General features: G+C 40.1%; 1 protein-coding gene across 50 annotated transcripts in view; it reads left to right on the forward strand.

Moving 5' to 3' along the window:
- Window positions 1-23,967, forward strand: part of MAP4 (microtubule associated protein 4) — a 163,241-nt gene that overhangs the window by 40,045 nt on the left and 99,229 nt on the right. For 36 of the 50 annotated variants that reach the window (XM_067044386.1, XM_059076949.2, XM_067044420.1 and 33 more), the window contains one exon: window positions 12,153-12,394. In XM_067044386.1, the coding sequence (XP_066900487.1) occupies window positions 12,172-12,394 (223 nt within the window). In that variant the 5' untranslated portion in view covers window positions 12,153-12,171. Of the gene's footprint in view, window positions 1-6,595; window positions 6,759-12,152; window positions 12,395-23,967 lie in introns of those variants that run through there. The other 14 variants (XM_067044382.1, XM_067044385.1, XM_059076948.2 and 11 more) reach the window with 9 other exon arrangements.

Raw genomic sequence — 23,967 nt, forward strand, 5'->3', positions numbered from 1 at the left:
TAGAGTCAACATCCGACAGCGTAGCTGTTACTTCTGTAACTCCATTCACATTCGATTTGGATTTCACTTCCAATGTTACTCCTTTTTAGTTGTTTGCTGCACTTTCATTTTTGTTGACCAGTTCCCTCTTACAACTATCCTTTTTATAAAATGTCACATGGGTTTATCACTGGGAGACGAGGCAACACAACTGTTTGTGCATGAACTAAATAACAGATGGTCAGTGACCAGTCACTAACATACTTTATGATGTGATAGGTCACTGATCTTGATGCACACCTGTTATTTATGTAGTGATTTGTAGACTGAAGAGCTAGCAGCAAATTTTGTGCTTTATGCAATTACTCACAGTTAATATACCGTGGTAACTGGAACTTGAAACAGGTTGTTGAAGGACTGGTGTTATTTAGCTAAACTATGGTAATTGAAATTTGTGGATATTAGAACCTTGCAAAGCAAGGACTGCCTGTATTTGTGACAGAGATTATATGGGCCTCAAAGTTTAAACAATTTATTATCTGGCTCTTTACAGAAAATATTTGCTGACCTGTGATCTAAGTTCATAAGTTTACTTTTGCTTATAATTTTCCATTACTGTATTCTTGTCTGGTTTTGATATTGGGGTATATTACCAATAATCATAAAGTAATCACTAGCAAATACCTAAACTAAAGCACATACAGTGTTCCAGGCACTGTTCTAACATTTTAAATATTAACAGATCCAGAAGTAGTTAATTCTATTATCCCCTGCTTACATTTGAGGAAGCTGAAGTAAAGAAGTTAAGAAACTTGCCCAGGGTCACATGGATACTAAATGGTAGAACCCAAATTTGAACCTCTGGTGGTCCAGGGTGGATTCTGGCCTCTACTACATTATACTTATGTTGATATTAGTTTCATAAAATGAGTTGAGGAGCATTCTTTTTCTAATTTCTAGAGTTTGTGTTAGATCAGCACCTTAAATATTTAGTAGAACTCCTATAAAACCCTTTGTGGGATATGTGTTTGTGTGTGTGTGTGTGTGTGTGTATTTGGAAGATTTAAAAATACTGTTTCAATTTCTTTAATTGATTTTGTACTGTTTAGGTTTTCTATTATATTTTGGATCAGTTTTTGTGATATATACTCTTTCAGGAATTGATGTTTTTTATCTGATCTTCAAATTTGTTGGCATAGTTTTATATTCTCTTTTTTCCTCTCTCCTGCATTTGTGGCATTATTCTTTTTCCTTCCTAAAATTGTTCATTTGTGCCTTTTCTTCTTTTTTTGTCAGTCTTCCCAGTGGTTTGTTAACTTTATCAGTCCTCAAAGAGGACTTTTGCTTTGCTGATCTCCTCTTCTGTTTCTTTTTTTTTTCCAAAGGATCAATTTTTTTAAAAAAATGTATTTATTTATTTATTTGCCTGCATTGGGTCTTTGTTGCTGCACGCGGGCTTTTTCTAGTTGCGGCAAGCGGGTGCTAATCTTCACTGCGGTGCACAGGCCTCTCATTGAGGTAGGTTCTCACTGCATAGCACTGGTTCTAGGTGCGTGGGCTTCAGTAGTTGTGGCTCACAGGCTCTAGAGCACAGGCTCAGTAGTTGTGGCACACGGGCTTAGTTGCTCTGCGGCATATGGGATCTTCCCGGACCAGGGCTGAAACCCATGTCCCCTGCATTGGCAGGCGGATTCTCAACCACTGCGCCACCAGGGAAGTCCATCCTCTTCTGTTTCTTTGTGCTTTATTTTTGTTCATGATTTTATTTCTTTACTTTGATTTTATTCAGATTTATTTTTAGTCTTTTTTTTTTTTGTGGTATGCGGACCTCTCACTGTTGTGGCCTCTCCCATTGCGGAGCACAGGCTCCAGATGCGCAGGCTCAGCAGCCATGGCTCACGGGCCCAGCCGCTCTACAGCATGTGGGATCTTCCCAGACCGGGGCACGAACCTGTTTCCCCTGCATTGGCAGGAGCACTCTCAACCACTGCGCCACCAGGGAAGCCCTTAATCCAACTCTTAAGATGTATGTTAACTAATTAATTTTGTTCTTCCTTTTCTAATATAAGCACTTAAGGCTGGAGACATTCTTAAATTCCCTCTTTAGGTGTATTCCGCAAACTTTGCTATATAATATTTTTGGTATTATTCAGTTCTAGTATTTTTTCATTTCTATTATGGTTTAACTCATGGGTTGTTTGTAGTGTTTTAAAATTTCCTAATACATTAAAAAATTCAGGTTTTTATTTCTAACTTATTTATATGTTTCATAAATGTGGATTGTATAATAATTTTTAAAATATGAGACTTTATTTCCTAGTATACATTTATTTTAAAAAGAAAGTTTCATGTGTGCTAGAAGAGAAAGTGTCTTCTTCAGTGTACTCTATAGTCCATTAGTTGAAACCTGTATACTGAGTTGCTCAAAGCTCATATTGTATTTGCTGATTTTTATCTACTTGATGTGTCAGTTGCTGGGAGAGGTATATTACAATATCCCCCTATGAAGGAGGATTCATCTATTTCTCCTCATTACTATCAGTATTATGTATTTTTGCACATCTGTGTTGTTAGGTATGTACAAGTTTGATATTTATTATTGATAACTCTTAGTGAATTAAACATTTTGTCATTTTATTTCTACTAATGTTTTTTTGCTTAGAGATATACACCAATCTGGTGTGCCTTTTTGTTACACAGTTGAATGTTCTGCAGTAGATGCTACTGGTACCCTGTCTGGATCCCCTTAACCAGCCAGTGTGTCCCTCAGCCAATGAGTGCCTTGACGAGGGTTACAGAAACCTGGCCCCCTTCCCTCATGGCGGCACTGACTCAGTGCTGCTGTTGTGCTCCACAGCTTCCCAGGGAAGAGGCAGAGAGGGGGACTTGGCTGAAACCAGTGCTGGCTCCCTTCCTTCTACATCTTTCTCCTGAGGGCACTCCCTCAATAAACCACTTCTATAAAAATCCCTGTTTCAGGCTCTGCTTCTAGTAAACTAGATCTAAAGCACCTACCCTCCCAACAAGGGAGAACTTTATCTCTTTCTAGTGTGAAGTTTTACAAATCCTGTTTTATGTTTCATGTTGATGAACTTTATCTTTAGTGTATTAGGTAGATTATTGCTTAATTCAGTAGCTCTCAATTGTGGGTGTCTTTCAGAATTAACTCTTAAAAACTGAAATTGCTCAACTCTGTCTCTGATTGATTCTGTTCCAGTGGCTTTTCACTTTTAACTCAGATCTTTTCCTCTATTTCAGGTAAAACGTTCAAAGTTATGGTAAATAATAACTTGAAAGATTTCTTTGACTTTTTACTTTGCTTGTTCAGTTTCCACTTAAAAGTATTGTTTTTATTTTTTACTTCTAGGCTTTCCCCCCCCTCTTTTTGAATGCATCTGTAAGGTACTTTTATGTTAAAGGTAAGACATTTACCACCACTAAGGTTGTTCTACAAAATGCCTATTAAGTACTCCCATAGAGTTTATGCCATCTTCTTTCCTGCTCCAAAGAGCTGAGCTACTGTGCCCCAATGCTGATTCCTTGCTTAGGACCAATAGTGGAAGGAAGAGTCAGCAGGCTCCTTTAGCTGGGCAAATGTCAACCCCAGCAAGAAAAGGCTGGTGTCCTGATACAGAACAAAGCACTAGCAGAGTGCCTGTGCGTTTAATGAGTGCCTATGAGGTGGCCCTTTTTTATACTAGATGCCTAGGATAAAAGGTGAAAAAGATGCTATCTTTTGCATCTCAGAACTCAGAGTCCATGGCGGGCTCTGAAAGAGACACACATTGTAGATAAATAATTACAGACGTATCAGCACAAATCCCTATCTCCTCTTAGTTCTATCTTCCATTTCCCCTCATTTTCACTGACATTTTCTACAATAAAGTGTGGCATACTGTGGCTCTGAACTTCAGAGAGAAACTTCGCTTGATGGAGAGGTTTTTTTTTTTTTCTTTTTTTTTTTTGTAAATTTATTTTTGGCTACGTTGGGTCTTCGTTGCTGCGCACAGGCTTTCTCTAGTTCTGGCGAGCAGGGGCTACTCTTCATTGTGGTGCGTGGGCTTCTCATTGCGGTGGCTTCTCTTGTTGCAGCACACAGGCCCTAGAGCTTGTGAGCTTCAGTAGCTGTGGCACGTGGACTCGGTAGTTGTGGCTCGCAGGCTGTATAGCACAGGCTCAGTAGTTGTGGCACACGGGCTTAGTTGCTCCTCTGCATGTGGGATCTTCCTGGACCAGGGCTTGAATTGAACCTGTGTCCCCTGCATTGGCAGGTGGATTCTTAACCACTGCACCACCAGGGAAGTCCCGAGAGGTTTTTCTTAAATAAAATAGTTCTCAAAAGCTAAGAGCTGATCAAGTGTGATTACTTCATCCAATTTCCCCAAGCTTAGTAGCTTAAAATTCCATAATACATTTGTTACTCCTTGACAGAGAAATGTGAGCTGATACTATAAAGATTTAACATTGCAATAATTATAAAAGTGATAGCAACATGATGGTGGTAGCTGATCTCTTGAACAAAAAACGATTTGTTTTTGTCACATTGCATCATGTTGTTGTGCTTTTCTAAAAGCAGAGAGCTATTTTTGTTGCCCTGCCTAATAATGATAAGATGACGAGCATGGAGAGCTGGCTTGTCTGGTTACTCCCTGTTGGCTTTCTTTTCATGATTACTCTGGCACGGGCCATGTTTAGCAAGTAGGAGAAATGAGATGAATATTCTTAATTACTGATGACCTTCCACCTTTAATCTGTTTATTCTTTTTTTCTTTGAGGTTTTAAAAAATATTAATTTATTTTTATTTATTTATTTTTGGCTGCGTTGGGTCTTCGTTGCTGCATGCAGGCTTTCTCTAGTTGCGGCGAGCGGGGGCTACTCTTCCCTGTGGTGCATGTGCTTCTCATTGCAGTGGCTTCTCTTGTTGGCTGAGGATGGGCTCTAGGCATGTGGGCTTCAGTAGTTGTGGAACACGGGCTCAGTAGTTGTGGCTCACAGGCTCTAGAGCACAGGTTCAGTAGTTGTGGCACACAGGCTTAGTTGCTCTGTGGCATGTGGGATCTTCCCGGACCAGGCTCAAACCCACATCCCCTGCATTGACAGGTGGATACTTAACCACTGTGCTGCCAGGGAAATCACTGTTGATTCTTTTTCCAGTTCTGACTTTTTGTAGCTTTGGCATCTCTGATTAATTTCAGATTAGACATGGTTTTTAACTTCCATTTACCATTTTAGAACTGTCTGTTTAGTTATCCCCTTCATTTGGTTGGCTTTTGCTGTTTTGGCCCATCTTCTGTATAAAGTAATCCACTAAGAGAAGATATACACATCAATCACTTAGACATGGTCTTTCCCCTTTGGGACCTAGTAGGTTACAGGAGCTGCTAGTATATACAGCTCACTAGAATATAGATCAGACTACTGTTTGTTACAATAGAAGTATAGACGATGTGTTAGTTCTGAATGGTACTGGGAGAACAGATTCTAAAAAGGAATCAGAAAAGGTGATAGAATGTGGACCTTGATTTAAGACTAACAAGGAGGAAGTAAAGAGAATTTGAAGTGTGGAGAGCAATATGAGCAAGAGTATACAGTGATAAAGTCGATGGTCTGCTTGTAAAATGGCAGCTGGTCCCATGTGACTAAAATATAGGGAGCCCCAAGTGGAAAACTGCTGATGGTTGTAGTAGGTGGTAGGACTGGGTCTTCTAGGATTGTGTGGCCTTGATATCACACTAAGGAGTTTTTTTTTTTTTTTTTTTTTTGTGGTATGCGGGCCTCTCACTGTTGTGGCCTCTCCCGTTGCGGGGCACAGGCTCCGGATGCGCAGGCCCAGCGGCCATGGCTCACGGGCCCAGCCGCTCCACGGCACGTGGGATCTTCCCGGACCGGGGCACGAACCCGTATCCCCTGCATCGGCAGGCGGATTCTCAACCACTGCGCCACCAGGGAAGCCCTGTTTTGTTTTTAAATAGGCATTGGGGTCCTTTTAAATCAACTGATATGTTTTCCTGATATTAGGACTCTTCCCAACTGCCTTCATTCTTTAAGAAGAAAAGATAGAGCAAAAAAATTGATTTTGAAGTATAGTGATATCACTGTGTCAGGTTAAAGCAGAGACTGTAAAATTCCAAGATTTTGTCAGTTTTGTCACACCCTGCATCTGTGTCTGGTGTTCTCTGGGTCTCCTCTTAGCCTGATCCTCAATCCCGGTTTCATTCATAAGTGATTCATTTTCTCTGATTCTTTTTTTGTCATCTGTTAAAGTGAGGGAATTGGATCCTAGATTATTCGAACTGGTGTTTTTTAAAAAGCCTTTAGAGATCTTAAGTGTTTAGAAATAATTTATGGATAAGAGTAAGCAAACTCTGAATGTTATTTGCTGTTAGACTGAGGTTAGACTAACTGGGATGAAAGTATTAAAAAATACTTTCTCTTTTTTCAAAATTTGGGGGCATTAGGTATTGAGAATCATCTTAAGGTTAGCTCTTCTTTTAAAAAAATTGAGATAAGTTTGAAGATTTGGTCTTGAGGACAGTTACAACAGAAATGTAAATGCTGTGTCATTGTCATCTCTTGTTTTGGCGCATATAACCGGACTTCAGCAGACATCATGCCATCTGTATCACATGACTAACAGTGGGAGGTATCTAGTGTAGATTCTTCTTCTTGGGGAAATAGGTTCAAATTCACTTGGATAGAAATGTGGCAGGTGCTTGTGTAGAGATCCAAAATGCATTCAGTCAGGACCGAATCTAAGCTGCCTGGATAGCCCCTGTAAGTAAGTAAGCTAGGCTTTAAGCCTTGTGCTGTAAGGTCTTAGGTATGTTAATATGTGTATGCATGTGTGTGCAGTGTTTTTATACTTACAGGACAGGGCTTCCTAAACTAGCAGTGGGAAAAGGAACACTTTGTTTTGGGGACTACATGGAAGTAATGTGTATCAGTGTGTTCTTTCATATAGGAATGTCACTGGTTGATGGCCTCAGCTATTCTAGTAATCAAGGGCTCTCTCCTATTGCTAATCCTGTGATGAGCAGGACAAATGGTGGTGATGAACAGAACCCCGCCGAGCCTGGAAATTCCATCACTTGGTCATAGTACAGCTGTTGTCCTTGTAGTGGGTAGGGAGGCACCTGGGGGTGGAAAGTTAATATATTCCACAGGGGGTTTGGAGTTTATTGCTCAGGACAGTCAAGATGTTGCTGAGCTGTCTGTTGCTGTTTCCAGTCTGGTTCTGGGGAGGAGCAGGAGAAATTTAGCTTAGCTTCAGGGATCGTAAGTGCCTGTGAGCTGTATAAGGACCCCTAGAGGTCCTTAATAAATATTTGGTTTTACTTCGAATGAAATACTGTTTCAATTGAAAGTATAAATCAAGGTTTTCTAGTGAAATAAATTAAAAACAGAACTGAGCCTCCAGACAAATAAGGTTCAGCTTGATATGTAATAGGCCTCTGAAAGAAATTCATTAAAACAAATCTGAGGAATAAAGTCCCCATTTAGTAACTGAAAGCTTGCTAGGCAAACTAAAAAAATCTCATGTTGAATATGAAATCTTTATGATTCGGACTATACCTTTAAGCATGTCAGATTATAAATGGTCTCTGGGACTGTCTGGGATGCTGGGTTTCTTCCAAGCTTGAGGAATAAGCCCTTCATTTTTGGCCACAGCACTCTCCTGGGATAAAGGCTTAGTGCTGGATTCAGAATTCTCTGTCATGGAAAACAAAGTGTAGAAGAAAATATTAGCCCACGTATCTTTACAGTTCCGTGTCTTGTCCATAACTCACCCCTCCACCCCACCCCCACCCCCACCCCCCAAACAGAACAGAATATCCATCATGGGTACAATTTAAGTGAGTATTATGAACAGTCTCCTTATTAAATGTTTTCCTGTTGTTTTGTTTTGTTTTGTTTTTTGCAGTACGCGGGCCTCTCACTGCCGCGGCCTCTCCCGTTGCGGAGCACAGGCCCCGGACGCGCAGGCTCAGCGGCCATGGCTCACGGGCACATCCGCTCCTCGGCATGTGGGATCTTCCTGGACCGGGGCACGAACCCGCGTCCCCCGCATCGGCAGGCGGACTCTCAACCACTGGGGCACTAGGGAAGCCCCTAAATGTTTCTTTTTTAAATTGGTTATTTGGAACTCAGAATACATTTTCCTTAGATAAACAATGTTATAAATGATAATTTTGGTTCTAAACTAGTCCCAATTACTGAGAAGAAAGTTTCTTTTTTCTAAAACTGACAGGCAGTGTTTTGAAAGGTGTTGAGCTTGCCTTTGGCGTTGTGTCACCTCCCTTTCTCTTACCTCCTAGGGTCTCTGGGCCCACATACTTTCTCCCTACTTTGGTACCTTATCCAGGTCTGCTTTGTTCCCTGAAATATTCCATGTTGCTAAATTATGTTTCTTCCTTTTTACCCTAAAACCAGAAACTCAGACACTTTCAATGGAATTTATCTCTGGGGTTGTGAGGAAAGCTACTTGCCAACTAAACTCACATAAGGTGGAATGATGCCTTCAAGGGATGTATGTCCCCTTATTACCCCCCTTTAAATTGTGAAATAGTATTCTGTACTTTAAAAGAGAATGCTGGCTGCTGCATTGAATGAATCTTGGTAGAAGTTTGGCTAATGTGACCGAGTGAAATGAAAGTATTACATAGGTTATGAAAAGTGTGTGAGTATTAGTCGGAATTAGGCTTCTGTTCTTTCTTTTCATGAGTTTTCTTCCTCCAGTTTAGTTGCAAAGCAGCACCTTTGGTCAGGGGTGGGGATGGGGGGAGGTTAGTAAGGGAGGACAGAGGCAACAACAGGCCATTTGCAAACTAGAATGCTAATTTCTTGTCAGCCAGAATGAGCACAGATCCCAACTGAGTGACTATAGATATGACTGACCTAAAATTTTCACAAGGACTTCTGGGAGCTTGAAAACTTGCCCATACTTCTGTGCATTTAAGTTAGATATGAACACTATTTAATCTGTATAGACCTAGAAAATATTTTTAGTTCAGTAATTAATTCCAGAGTTTGTGATCTGAAGAAAACCATACAACAGAGAAGGCACTTGTGATCTCATTATGTATTCTTATTTACTCTTTATGAGCACATAGCTATTAATAGTAAAAGAATAGTCAAGAGGCCAGAATTCTCTTCTGTGCTTCATCATCATGTCCTGTCATTTCCTCTTGCCTTGGTTTACCTAGGTATTTTCAAAACGCTCTCACCAGATAGTTTCACATCAGGCATGAAGTCAGAATGAAAGATCAGATGTCCAGAGTGCTATGCTTGAAAACGGTATGCTCTTGGTGCCTGGCTAAATAATATGGGGCTTATTTTCTGGCAGAGTGGTGTCAAGTCTCCTTTGATGTTAGCCAGAACTGGGTGGAGTTTCTTAAGCTTCAGTCAGATTTGCTCAAGCAGGCACTGTGCACTGGGTAGTTGGTTTTGAGTCTCTCCCTTTGCCGAAAGGCTTTTTACCTTTTAATAAACCTGAACCCAGTTATAATTGAGAGTACTTGATGTATAAAATAATAGTCACACAGAGGATCTATGTGAAGTTTGTTTGTTTATTTGTAATTTAAGTGATGAAACTGAATTATAAGTAGCTTATAGAATAGTCAACCATAGGAATCATTTAACATACCACTCATTTTACAGCTTAGGGAGCTCAGCCCCGGAAGGTGACTCACTCAAAGCCATAGTGAGAATCAGACTGAACTAGTGAAGCATGGAAACTTCTTTAACCAGCTTTCGTTTCTTGCCTTCTATCAACAAATCCATTTAAAGTTAACAGAACAGGGAACTATATTCAATATCTTGTAATAACCTATAATGGAAAAGAATCTGAAAAAGAATATGTATATAACTGAATCACTTTGCTGTACACCTGAAACACTGCAAATCAACCGTGCTTAAATTTAAAAAAATCCAAACTCAGTTAATTTTCTCTATTATCTATACGAATAGAGGAGGAAAAGTATAAATAGTCAGTGAGAGAATTTTTTTTAAAGTAGATACTTCTCATTCACAAAGGTATGTTTTTGAATTTTCTTGTATATCCAGATTTGAGAAGAACACTGTGTCAGATCCATTTGTCCATAAAATACATAACTAAACATTTTAAGGCATGAATAATTATTGTGACCTTAAATGATTCTGTTAAGTGTGGGATGACATTCAGTCATGAAGTTATTAAGATCAATTCTGGAGCACTTGCAGAACCAGCTTAACAGATCTGTAGAGCACCTAAGGAATTTATTATACATATTTTAGAATAGAATAACTATAAAATTGAGTAGTCTTCTCTTTAATTTATTGAAAACTGGGGCTTTTTGGCTAAAAGCCAGTATTTTCACTTCCACTAGCTAGTATTGCTTTTACAGGGTCATTTTCCATAAGTAGATTTTGTGTGTGTGTGTGTGTATGTGTGTGTGTGTGTGTGTGTGTTTAAATCATACTTCTATTTATATGTGATGACATGAAAAGAATAGCTAAACTGTTTTGAGATGCAGATGCTGGGTGGTTGGATGCATGTACTGGGAGCCAAGTGACCTGCCCACTTCCAGCTGTCTGATTTTCTATCAATTTTACCCTCTTACGCTGAATTTAAGCTGCTGTTCATATTCCATGAACCACATGTCAGCCCAGAAAATGGTTTAGGAGGTTGGGAGGTGGGGAAGAGGGGAAAGATTACAGTGAATAAAAAGTTGCCCTTTGAGAATCCGCACTCAGATAAATGAAGTTTAAAATGTATTGCTGGTTTTGTCTGTATTTTCACCAGTGTTCTAAATTAGGAAAAGTCTGAGAAGATTGCATGAAATAATTGTCATAATTACATATTTCTAGGACAAATAAATCTGTTGGGCTCTTATTGTATGTTAAAGATGGTACAGGTGTCCTTACAAGTTCTCTTTGACAATGAAACTGCTTAATTATAGACAGTTATTGTTTTTTGTTCATAACAGCTTTCAAAGGCTAGCTGGTAATAATAGCTATCATGGATGAAAAAGGGAAAAGCCTTTTTCCACAAAAGGAACAAAAAGTTCCTTTTTGTGGAACCCTTTGACATATGTCAGGCCTTTACAAAGTTCTTTATTTATTTTTATTTATTTTATTTTTGGTTGCGTTGGGTCTTCGTTGCTGCGCATGGGCTCTTCTCTGGTTGTGGCGAGTGGGGGCTACTCTTCATTGTGGTGAGTGGGCTTCTCATTGTGGTGGCTTCTCTTGCCGCGGAGCACAGGCTCTAGGTGCGCGGGCTTCAGTAGTTGTGGCACACAGGCTCAGTAGTTGTGGCTTGCGGGCTCTAGAGCGCAGGCTCAGTAGTTGTGGTGCACGGGCTTAGTTGCTCCGCAGCATGTGGGATCTTCCCGGACCAGGGCTCGAACCCACGTCCCCTGCATCGGCAGGCAGATTCTTAACCACTGCGCCACCAGGGAAGTCCCCCATATACTTTTAAATTTCAGGTTATGTTTAAAAATTGAAGGCCTGGTGTTCTGCAAAGATGCTAATGTACATGACCACAGAGAAGGACTGCCTCCCCTAGCTAATTCAGGGAACATTGTCTGTATTTTTCATGCCAGCAGGGAACTAGTAAGAGTAGTTCGGTTGACAGAGCCATGTCCAAGTGATTCATGAAGCACTGCTTACCCCTACAAGATAAGGTCCATATTCCTAGTCCCTGGTAAAGAAAAGTGACTTCATTTGCCTGATAGTAATTAACTGTTTTTTAAAAAAATGGGAATATAACCTAATCTGACCTCCTTTTGTATATATTTTTAAGAATTATTCTGTGACATGATTTGGAAATTAAGATAAATGGAATAGTTGAAAGGGTTTTAAGACTTGAAATCAAAAGACCTGATTTGAATCTTACTGGCTGTAACCTTGGATAAATTGAGGGGTTTTTTTGCACTTCATTTTTCTTATTAATGAAAAGGACAAAATGGCACTTGCTCTATTTACCTCCCAGAGATGCAAGAAAAAGTGTTTACCTTGGGTAAGACTGTCTGTTACGGAGCTGTGATTTTCTAGTCTGTAAAATGGGGGAGTCTCTTTTAGCTCTAAAATTTTAGATTTTAATTCCTTTTTTGTTTAAAATGATGAAAAGAGTTTCTAGGAATGTTTTTCCCTTTGCAGTTTTCATCATATGAAACGTTTTTTCCCCCTTAACCAGGCAGTTGCAGTGGTGCACAATGGCAGACCTCAGTCTTGCAGATGCATTAACAGAGCCACCTCCAGAAATTGAGGAAGAGATAAAACGGGACTTTATTGCCACACTGGAGGCAGAGGCCTTTGATGATGTTGTGGGAGAAACTGTTGGAAAAACAGACTATATTCCTCTCCTGGATGTTGATGAGAAAACCGGGAATTCGGAGTCAAAGAAGAAACCATGCTCAGCCACTAGCCAGGCTGAAGGTAAGTAATTAAGCCAGACTGGATAGATAGGTTCAGAAAGTAGATAAGGGATTATGCTTTGGGTCATAATCTTAGAAACCTTTGAGGAAACTGAACTGAGTTTTTTAGTATAGGCTAGTAACTTTCTTTTTATCTAAATTTCTTGGAAACCAAGGAGGTAGGTTCATTACTCTTCAGTAGAGTATGTGTTCTTGAAGCTGTAGGTTACTCTTAACTCTAAAGTTTCTTCTGTAATGTCTCAACAGCTATATAATTTGCCTCTAATTTCCTAAATTAAATTGTCTGCTGTGCCTTTTCTTTGAACGTAGCTTTGTAAAGTTAGATACTTTAAATTCTGTATTTATACCAAGACAATTTGGAACAGAGCCAGATAGTAATCCTAGGTCAGGATTAAAAAATGCGTTAAATCCTTTAAAAGAGATTTGCTGTCTTTATATATTGCTGGGTCAGATTTGCTAACATTTGATTGAGGATTTTTGCATCTATGTGCATGTGGGATATTGGTCTGTTGTTTTCTTGTGAGGCCTTTGTCCGGTTTTAGAACTGAGGTCATGCTGACATCATAGAATGAGTTGGGAAGTGTTCCCTCCTATTCTGTTTTCTAGAACAGTTTGTGTTGAATTGATGTTTTTTTCTTTAATGTTTGACAGACTTTGTCAGTGAAGTCATCTGGATCTGGAGTTTTCTCTGTCAAGTTTTTAACTTGGAATTCAGTTCGTTTAAGAGATACAGAACTGTTCAAGTTTTCTATCTTTTCAAGTGAGCTTTGGTGTTTTGTATCTTTCATGGAATTGGTCTATTTCCTTTAAGTCATCGAATTAATGGAGATAAAATTATAATATTACCTTATTCTTTTAATGTCTGTAGGATCTCATGTCATGTCCTCTCTGTTTTCAATTCCTGCTTGTATCTTTTAATATTTCCTTCCTTCTGCTTACTTTTAGTTGATTTGCTCTTTTTCTAGTTTTTTAAGGTGGCAGCTTAGATCATTGATTTGAAACATTTCTTTTCTAAAATAAGCATTTTAAAAAAACTGAGATATAATTGACATAAAACATATTAGTTTCAGGTATATAACATAATGATTCAGTATTTGTATATATTGTGAAATGATGACAAGTCTAGTTAACATCCATCACTACCTATAGTTATGAATTTTTTTCCTCTTGTGATGAGAATTTCTAGTATCTACTCTCCTAGCAACTTTCAAATATAGTACAGTTTTATTATTAACTATAGATACCACGCCATACATTGTATCCTCAGGACTTATTTATTTTAGAACTTATTTTATTTATTTTGACTCCTTTCACCCATTTGCCCACCCCCCCACCTCTGGCAACCACCTAAAATAGGCTTTTTTAAAAAAAATTTACTTATTTTATTTATTATATTTTTGTCTGTGTTTGGTGTTCATTGCGGTGCACGGGCTTTCTCTAGTTGTCGTGAGCAGGGGCTACCCTTCGTTGCAGTGCGCAGGCTTCTCATTGTGGTGGCTTCTCTTGTTGCAGAGCATGGACTCTAGGCGCGTGGGCTTCAGTAGCTGCAGCATGCAGGCTCAGTAGTGTGGCTCGCAGGCTCTAGAGCTCAGACTCAGTAGTTGTGGCGCACGGGCTTAGTTGCTCTGTGGCACGTGGTATCTTCCTGGACCAGGGCTCGAACCCATGTCCCCTGAATTGGCAGGCGGATTGCTAATCACTGTGCTGCCCGGGAAGTTCCTGAATATTTTTAAAAATACTGTTTTAACTCCAACATTGGCTTATTATATATATTTCTTTTAAAAGTTGTTTTATATTTGACCTAGAGTTTACTGTGTATGTTAATTTCTTCTAGTTTGCCTTCCAGTAATATTCTACCATTTCATGTATAGTGTAAAATTCCATGCAAAATAGTAAATGTCCAATTCCTCTGTCATTTTTTGTGTTATTGTCATACACATAATTTGACTTATGTTAGTTACCTACCTTGTTACTATTTTTGCTTTAGCTTGTCAGTTATCTTTTAGAATGAATAAAAATATGGGAAAAATATACCTTTACTCTAATTTTTACCATCTTGGGCATTCTTCATTTCTTTGTATAGACCCAAATTTCTGTCTAGCACCATAGTCCTTCTTCCTGAAAAACTTGTAACACTTCTCTTATAGTACAAACCTGCTTAGCAGTGAATTATCTCAGCTTTGTTTATTTTAGAAACAAACCTTAAGCTTTGGAAGGTACTTTTTTTTTCTTTTTTTTTGCGGTATGCTGGCCTCTCACTGTTGTGGCCTCTCCCGTTGCGGAGCACAGGCTCCGGATGCGCAGGCTCAGAGGCCATGGCTCACGGGCCCAGCCGCTCCGTGGCATGTGGGATCTTCCCGGACCGGGGCATGAACCCGTGTCCCCTGCATCGGCAGGTGGACTCTCAACCACTGTGCCACCAGGGAAGCCCTGGAAGGTACTTTTTGCTAGATGTCCTATTCTGTGTTACGTTTTTCTTTCAGCAATTTAAAGGAAAATTAGTTGTCCTACTTGCATAGTTTCCTATGAGAAATCTGTTACAGTCTTAATCATTGTTCTCCCCCCCCCCCCACCTTCAAGGCTATCTTTATCTTGGGTTTTTAGCAGTTTGAATGTGTTGTGTTTAGGTGATATTTTGTTCAGTTTGAATGTGTTGTGTTTAGGTGATATTTTGTTATTTGTCTTTCATGGCTTCTCTGAGCTTGATCTGTGCTTTGCCTCTTTCTTTCTCTCTTCTCCTTCTGGGATTCCAGTTACATTTTTGTTAGATTTTTGAGTATTGTCCCACAGTTCTTGGATGCTCTGTTTCATTTTGGGTACTTTCTTTTCATCTATCTTCAAATTCCCTGCTTTTTTTCCTGATTGTGTTGAGTCTAATGATGAGCACTCAGTGGCATTTTTATCTTTAATATCTTTACAGTTTTTAACTTCTAGCATTTCTGTTTGACTTTTATGAGAGTTTCCATCTCTCTGCTGAAATTATCAATCTGTTAATGCATATTTCTGTCTCTTCCATTATAGACTTTAACACATTAATCATAATTATTTTAAATGTCTGTCCAGTAATTTGAACATCTGGGTCATCTCTCAGTCTGATTATTTTGTCTCTTTACTTTTTTTTTCTGGTACTTTTTATGTCTATCTTAATTTTTGAGTGAATGCTAGACCTCACATGTAAAATGGTAGAGTCTGAAATAAAATATTTATGCCTGGAAATGAGTGTATGGTCAGGCTACTCAAGATGGCTGTTCTCTTGCTCTTTGTACATCCCCTTCTCGATCAGTGCCTGCTTCACCTGTACCCTACTCACATGCCTGACCTTCCTACACTCTTGCCCCGGCTCCAGCTGGTGATTGTTTTTATCAAAGGGGTAGTGAGGGGCGTGCCCCTCTGCTGGTTTCCCTGGTAACTAATGAACCCACCTGACATAATTCTCCTATAACTGGTAATCCCCCCCACCCCCCGCCGGCATTGAAGACTGCCACCATGTCCTGCCTGCTGTCTGCCGCACATGGTGGGGTGTCGCTCCAGGACCTTGCTTCAGCTGTGTAAGGTCCCCCACCCATTACACCGTTGATGTCTCTGTTGCTGACTCTGGGCTCTCTCTTCGGTTTTAGAGCTGGGCAAGCACAGACCTTGTAGGCCTGCGGGGTACAACCCAACAGTGGGCAACTCTCTTCTTTTACTAATTAATACTTTCAAAAGGTTGAGTCAATTTAGGCCAGGGCTGAGCTAGGATTGGGCTTTGTTGTTGCTATGATGGTCTTCAGTGCACTACTGGCTTCAAATTCTTCCATTTCTGGTGCGTAGAGTAAGGACTGAGGTGCTGGAAAGCTTTTCTCAAAAGTTCTTTTCTCAAAGTTTTTGTTCCACTCCCAGCTTTTGGACCTGCTGTGCACCTGTGCCTCAAAAAGATCTTCTCTCCTTGCTCTCCCCTCCCTTATCAGAAGAGGGATAGCCTGGTAGTGGGCAGGAGTTTTTTTATTTTTGTTTTTTGGTCTTGGTTTAGGCTCAGGCTTGTGTGCATGTGTCTTGTGGTTGAGTCTTTTTCCCAATCATATTATCCCTCTTACATGGATGGCGTTTTCTAAAGGTATTGGCATAGGGTCCTGGGCTAGGACTCTTTCTGGCTCCTCCCCTAGGGTAAGGGGGTTTTCTTGTTAACTTCTTCCCCAGCTGCAGTGGGTCTTCACCCGGGCCCTGGGGCTGACAGGGTTTGATACTCCTCCCCCAGCAGCTTAAAACTTCTGTTTGCGTAGGAGAGAGGAGTCCTAGGAGCCAGGGCTTCTTGCCTTTGCTTTTAGTGGCAGCTTTTTCCAGGTCTTCACCACCTAGAGCAGCTCTCTGGTCCCCCCTCTGCCTCCAGTCTTTCTAACCTGCAAGTGGGTATGAACTCCTTTTGTGTCTGTGGATCCCAGGGACCCTTTACTCTCATGCTAGCCTTCACTTAGTCTTTAGCAAATCGTAAAACTCTTTAGTTGAATTCTTCTCACCTGCTTGCATGGCACGTGAGACACAGAACCATTGCTTACCTCCCATATCTCCTTGAGGGGAATGTCTTTCTTTGGATTCCACACTACTTGGTTGCCCTAAAACCTCAGCTCTCTGGTGAGTTCATTTTTGTAGTTGAGTTGTTGTAGCTGAGTTAGATTTTGTAGTTGATATGAGTTTTTTGTTGTTGATAGGGTGGGAGTGACATTTCTTCTGGCTTTCTGAGTGGAAGAGGAACTCCTGCTTCTTTTATATGTGCTTTATTTGGGGGGTGGAAGGGTAACCACAAATGATCAGAAGAAATATTATTGAGAGTTTAAAATCAAATTATATCTGTATAAATATTTACTCCAAGAAAAAAATTGGATTCGTTAATGGAAAATGGAAATGTCTGTTCTCTTTTAATCCGTAACGGTCAGTGGAGTTATTTGTCCTTTGATTAACCTAAAAGGAAGTTCTTCCAACTTTAGTTGGAAGAAAGGAAATGGTACAGAGTAAATATTTTAATAACTTGAGTCATGGCTAAGATACTCTTCCCATCCGCATTAACTTACCCTCATCAGTCATAGGTGGAGGCAGCTTGCTCCTTTTCATTTAAAATCTTCCTTTACCTGTGTGTGGCTCTTACCACCTGGGACTCAGCTTAGGTGGATGAGGATAATGGGATGGTAGCAGTAGATTTTCTTGTGGTTCATCTTGGGTGACTTGATCTATGTACCATGAACTTGACCCAAGAGGAGGAGAGTTTTTAAGAAACTCTTTTGCTTATAAAAATTATTAAATTTTTCCTGTTGATATTTTTAATATTTGAATAACTTGTAATTAACCTTCTTAAGCACTGCGCCACCAGGGAAGCCCCATCACTGGTGCTCTTGATATTATTTTACAGCAGGCTAACTTAGGCCAACTACTGGAAATTTATCAACCAGCTTCTTGCATCTAGATATAGAAAGGTTAAGTGGGTTACACATAATGGAACTCTCTGGGCAATGGTGTTTTTATTTCTTTTAATTATTATGCACCTACTGTAATTGCCCTTAGCTTTAAAATGAGGGGGACGGAAAGTGAGACTGCCTTTATGGCACTTAGCGCAAAGTAGGAAATGTTGCCCACCCCCCCCCCAGGTATAGTTCTTGCCCCAAATCTGGAAAAAATGATTTCTCCAAGAAACTATGGTATTTCAAGTTCACAGTGTGGGTGCTAGGGATACCTTTTCTGTACTGTTTCCCATTTTACCCCCATTTAGTTGTGAGTCTACAAGTATTTTCCCATAGCATTGCCTCCATAAAATACCTAAATAGCCAAATACCTAGAAATGAAACTGTTTTTAAACTTCTAAAATGCCCGTCTCCTTGGGAAACAATTCTCAAGATACTTTTTCAGAACATATGTATCACTTTTTTTTTCCTTCAAAAATGTTATCTTCCTAATGCTTGTTCATTATCAGCTCTATATGGCTCTCTGTTTTCAAGGCTAGGAAGACAAAAGACAGAAGCTTTCTCTTAGATGTAACAATATAACTTCTGTCACTCTTGTTCATTCAAAACATTGTCACAGATGTTTGAATGGACATCTAATACATTGTTGATCCTTAAACACAAATAGTTGGCAAATTTGTTGGTAAGCCACTTAATTTTTCTGTACTCCGTGTGCTTAGATAGAGCACTTATGATATTGAGAGGATACTTACTCCCCAACGTTCCAGAAGGTTTTTGAGGCTAAGAACTTATTTCTGTAGAATGTTTTAATCTTAGGACAGTGGTTCTCAAAGTGTGGTTCTTGGACCAGCAGTATCACTTGGGACCTTGTTCAAAATGCAATTCTTAGGCAAACGCTGGGGATAGGACTCAGCAATTGGCTTTTAAAAAAAAAATGTATATTTACTTATGGCTGCGTTGGTTCTTCATTGCTGCACGCGGGCTTTCTCTAATTGGGGAGAGCAGGGGGCTACTCTTCGTTGCTGTGCACAGGCTTCTCATTGCGGTGGCTTCTCTTGTTGCGGAGCTCGGGCTCTAGGCGTGTGGGCTTCAGTAGTTGTGGCACGTGGGCTCAGTAGTTGTGGTGCGCGGGCTCTAGAGCGCAAGCTCCCTACTTATGGTGCTCGAGCTTAGTTGCTCTGTGGCATGTGGAATCTTCCCGGACCAGGGCTCGAACCGGTGTCCCCTATGTTGGCAGGCGGATTCGTAACCACTGAGCCACCAGGGAAGTCCCAGCAATCTGTTTTTTAAACAAGCCCTTGCAAGTGACTTGGATGCATGTCATGACTGAGAAACATTGATCCTGGAGAAAGGGCCTAAGTAAGTCCTGGGAAGGATGATAACTAGATACTACAGAATTTTTCCTTGTTCAACTGACTGGGACTTTCTGTTGTGGAGCTTTGTAACTACCTTCATTGGCCACCAGAGGGCGATGTTGGCACAAGGCTGACTTTTACACAAGAAGGAGGCCATGCATTGAGACCATGCTGAATCCTCCCCATTTTGCCCAAAACGCACTCACTGTGGGTCTCTTCTTCACAGCACACATGCCTTCTCACCTTCTTGCTGCTTCCCTTCTCTGCCAAATTGATTTGCCAGCGGTAGGACTCTGAAATCCCACTGCTGGGAAAGAGAAGAGATTGCAGGAGAAGAGATTAAAAAAACAAAGTAAATTTCAATATCCTTATATTTCAGAGCATGTGATTAGTTTAAAAAACTTGTGTTGTTTTCAGTGCTGTATGTATTTAGATGAGAAAGTTTTCACTTCATGAAATGGGAGTCTATCCCTCTGGGAAATCAGAAAGAAGACAGTATAGCACCTTTCAAATGAGGACGTACCCTACTGGGTACGTCCAGTAGGGTATGTCTAATCATTTCCAATGATTAGAGCCCAAGCCTTATCTCCAGAGAAGTATGCAAAGTTTTTTCCTACTTTAAAACCTAATTGTTTTTATGTTATAATGTTTTTATTCTTCTCTTCTGAGTGTAGATTTTGAGATCGTTAGGTGTTATGTGTATGGTAGAATCTCTGTCTCCCTTTTATTTTCTTCCAACCTCCTTGTATTGCTTTTATTTTATTATGGTAAATTGCTTATTTCTTAGTCTTGCAGTTATTACCTAGTTTGGTAATGTCATTTAAATGAGTTTTATATAAGGCAAAAGTAAATTAATTTCAGTGTTCTCTTGAGGTTACATTGTAGTTTAGTGATCAATCTACAGTCAACAATCTATAGTTGTTCTATAGGTAAGTCAATATAGTTGATCAATCTACAGTTAAGCAACAATGAGAATAATAATAGTTAACATGTACTTAACACTGCAATTGCCACGGTGCTGCCTCCAGTGTTATTGTGTTTAGTCCTCTTGGTGACCATGCGAAGTAGATATTATCCCATCTTTCAGGTGAGACTATTCAGGCTTACGGAGCACAAAGGAATTGCATTTGATCATTTAGTTTATAGTGACAGAACCACAACCTGAACCCAGATCTTATGGTTTTTAAACCCCATGTTCTTTCTGTGAACCCTTACCATCTTCATGAATGCATACTTTCTGATTGACTTAATGTCTCATAGATAACTACTTTTCAAAACTAAAGGTTCACTTATTTAGATCAAAAGGCAGAATTATTAGACCTATAAACATTATGTTCAGGAAATGTAAATGAGTCTTATTTGCATAAAGAGCATGTACTTGAGGACTCTGCTACTAATTCATACCAATTTATAAAATCTTCCTCTTTCCTAGACAGCTATTTCACATCTTCTCTCTGTTCAAACCTCCAGCACTTGCTTTCCTGTTCATATTCTCGGTTGATGACTTTTAGAACAGATAATCAGTAAACTCAATCAAAAGGGAGTTTATGCACCCCCCCATCTCCTAAACTACTTTTATCTGTGCCCTTTATTCTGATATTACTTTTATTGTCATGAGTGAACTGCTCATGCTCTCACTCAGGGGTACTGCTATAACAATTGTCTCTTTTGTCTCCTGCATCATCAGTTCCTCTCTTCAGCTGGGCCATTCATCAGCATCAAACATACCATAAGTTTTTTCTTCATAAAGAATCCTATCTCAATCTATGTCCATATCATTTACTTTCTTTTATTCTGATCCTTCTTTGAAAAAGGTGTATCTACTCCCTAATCCCAATTCCTTTCCCCTCATTCTCTCTTCTTTTTTAAAAAATATTTATTTATTTATTTGGTTTTGCCGGGTTTTAGTTGCGGTTCACCAGCTCCTTAGTTGTGGCATGCGAACTCTTAGTTGTGGCATGCATGTTGGATCTAGTTCCCTGACCAGGGATTGAACCTGGGTCGCCTGCATTGGGAACGCAGAGTCTTAACCACTGCACCATCAGGGAAGCCCCCCTTTCATTCTCTCTTGAACCCACTCCCATCCGACTTCAACCCACACCATATCACCCAACTGCTCCTTTGAAGGTATAAGACTTTACATTGCCAAGGATGAATCCAGGATGACTCAAGGTTTTGGCCTGAGCAACCAAAAGGAAGGAATTGTCATCTTGTGAGATTGGGAAGGCTGTAGAAGGAGTAGATTTTGAGGGAAAGGTAAGAATTTCAGCTTATCTGATAGTGGAGAAGATACCTAGTTAAGAGCAGTAGGCAGCTAGATAAAAGAGTCTGGAATTGAGAGGAGAGTTCTGGGCTAAAGATACACATCTGGAGGTTGATGATAAAGCATTGGCTAAAGGTGGTCTTCTACAAAAAATCCTTTACGAATGGGTTTAGATGTAATCTTCCAAGAACATTCCCTGACTTCCCTCTCCCATCTTCTCCCACAACCCCCTTTATCTTTTCATCTTCCCCTTGGTAAGTGCCTTTCTTCCCTGAACCTTCCTTTCTCATAGCACTTGTAAGGTCATAGTTAAGCTATTTGTTGTCTCATACTTAAGCTACTCTAGAGTAGGGATAGTGTTTTGTTTATTTTTATATTTCTGCAGAATGACACATTTAGGAAAAGCAAAGAGGCACAGAATAGTTCAAAGTGTACCAGCAACCTCAAGTTGCTCAGTGATAAGAAACCAGAGGTCAGAATGACAAGTGAGACAGGTGACAGGGTGGAACATGGAGAAGCACAACCAGTGACATCATGCAGAGTTTCACAATCTGTGGGGAGATAAGGTGGGACTGGGAAACTTGGTCAGATATGCGTTAAAGAGAGATCACTGCTCTTGGCACATGGTAGATATACAATCATTGCTCGTTAAACTGAATCGAAGTCATTTTATCTGTTATTGAACTAGAATCATTTTGTTCAGGTTTAGCTTATGTTAATGTGCAGACTAACAAGTAATGAACATCTGCAGACTAAAGTGGTAGGTCTTGGGACTTCCCTGGTGGCGCAGTGGTTAAGAATCTGCCTGCCAATGCTCAACATCACTAATCATTAGAGAAATGCAAATCAAAACTACAATGAGGTATCACCTCACATGGGTCAGAATGGCCATAATAAAAAAATCTACAAACAATAAATGCTGGAGAGGGTGTGGAGAAAAGGGAACCCTCTTGCACTATTGGTGGGAATGTAAATTGATACAGCCACTATGGAGAACAGTATGGAAATTCCTTAAAAAAATAAAAATAGAACTACCATATGACCCAGCAATCCCTCTACTGGGCATATACCCTGAGAAAACCATAATTCAAAAAGAGTCATGTACCACAATGTTCATTGCAGCTCTATTTACAATAGCCAGGACATGGAAGCAACCTAAGTGCCCAATGACAGATGAATGGATAAAGAACATATGGCACATATAGACAATGGAATATTACTCAGCCGTAAAAAGAAACAAAATTGAGTTATTTGTAGTGAGGAGGATGGACCTAGAGTCTGTCATACAGAGTGAATAAGTCAGAAAGAGAAAAACAAATACCGTATGCTAACACATATACATGGAATCTTAAAAAAAAAAAAAAGGTTCTGATGAACCTAGGGGCAGGATGGGAATAAAGATGCAGATGTAGAGAATGGACTTGGGGACAGGGGGAGGGGGAAGGGTAAGCTGGGATGTAGTGAGAGAGTGCCATTGACATACATACACTACCAAATGTAAGATAGATAGCTAGTGGGAAGCAGCTGCATAAGCACAGGGAGATCAGCTTGGAGCTTTGTGATCACCTAGAGGGGTGACATAGGAAGGGTGGGAGGGAGACGCAGGAGGGGAGGGGATATGGGGATATATAACTGATTCACTTTGTAATACCACAGAAACACAACATTGTTAAGCAATTAATCTCTAATACAGATGTTAAAAAAAAAAAAATCTGCCTGCCAATGCAGGGGACATGGGTTTGATCCCTGGTCTGGGAAGATCCCACATGCCACGAAACAGCTAAGCCCGTGCACCACAACTACTGAGCCTGCGCTCTAGAGCCCGTGAGCCACAACTACTGAAGCCCGCGTGCCTAGAGCCTGTGCTCCACAACAAGAGAAGCCACTGCAATGAGAAGCCCGTGCACCACAACAAAGAGTAGCACCCACTCGCATGCACAGCAGCGAAGACCCAATGCAGCCAAAGATAGATAGATAGATAGAGAAAAAAATAAATAAAAATGGTCCGTATCAAAAGAAACAACTTAAATTTTAATTAAAAAAGTTTCTGTAATCAAAGGCTCCTAAGCATTAACTTGGTCCAGAGGAGATTTATCATCACTATTATCAATACTAGTAGTACCCAGTTGATCACATTTTTAGGTTTTGTTGTTGTTGTTGTTGTTTTGTGGTACGCGGGCCTCTCACTGTTGTGGCCTCTCCTGTTGCGGAGCACAGGCTCAGCGGCCATGGCTCACGGGCCCAGCTGCTCCACAGCATGTGGGATCTTCCCGGACCGGTGCATTGATCACATTTATCACAGTTTTTTTTGACAGATTATTAACAACCATAAAAGTTGAATCTGATTGGAAATTTTTTTTAATGAGATTATGGGGGCTAATCAAGGCTATTTTCCTTGATTAGACCATAAATCTGGATAACTATTTTTTGTTAGGATGGAAAGGTTTTAACAATATTTAGTCCTATTGTTTTTATAGATAATAATAGCCAAAAAACCTTATTCACTCAGCTAAGTATGTGGGAATGG

The sequence above is a fragment of the Kogia breviceps genome, chromosome 10 (assembly GCF_026419965.1).
Source record: "Kogia breviceps isolate mKogBre1 chromosome 10, mKogBre1 haplotype 1, whole genome shotgun sequence".
Lineage (NCBI taxonomy): Eukaryota > Metazoa > Chordata > Mammalia > Artiodactyla > Physeteridae > Kogia > Kogia breviceps.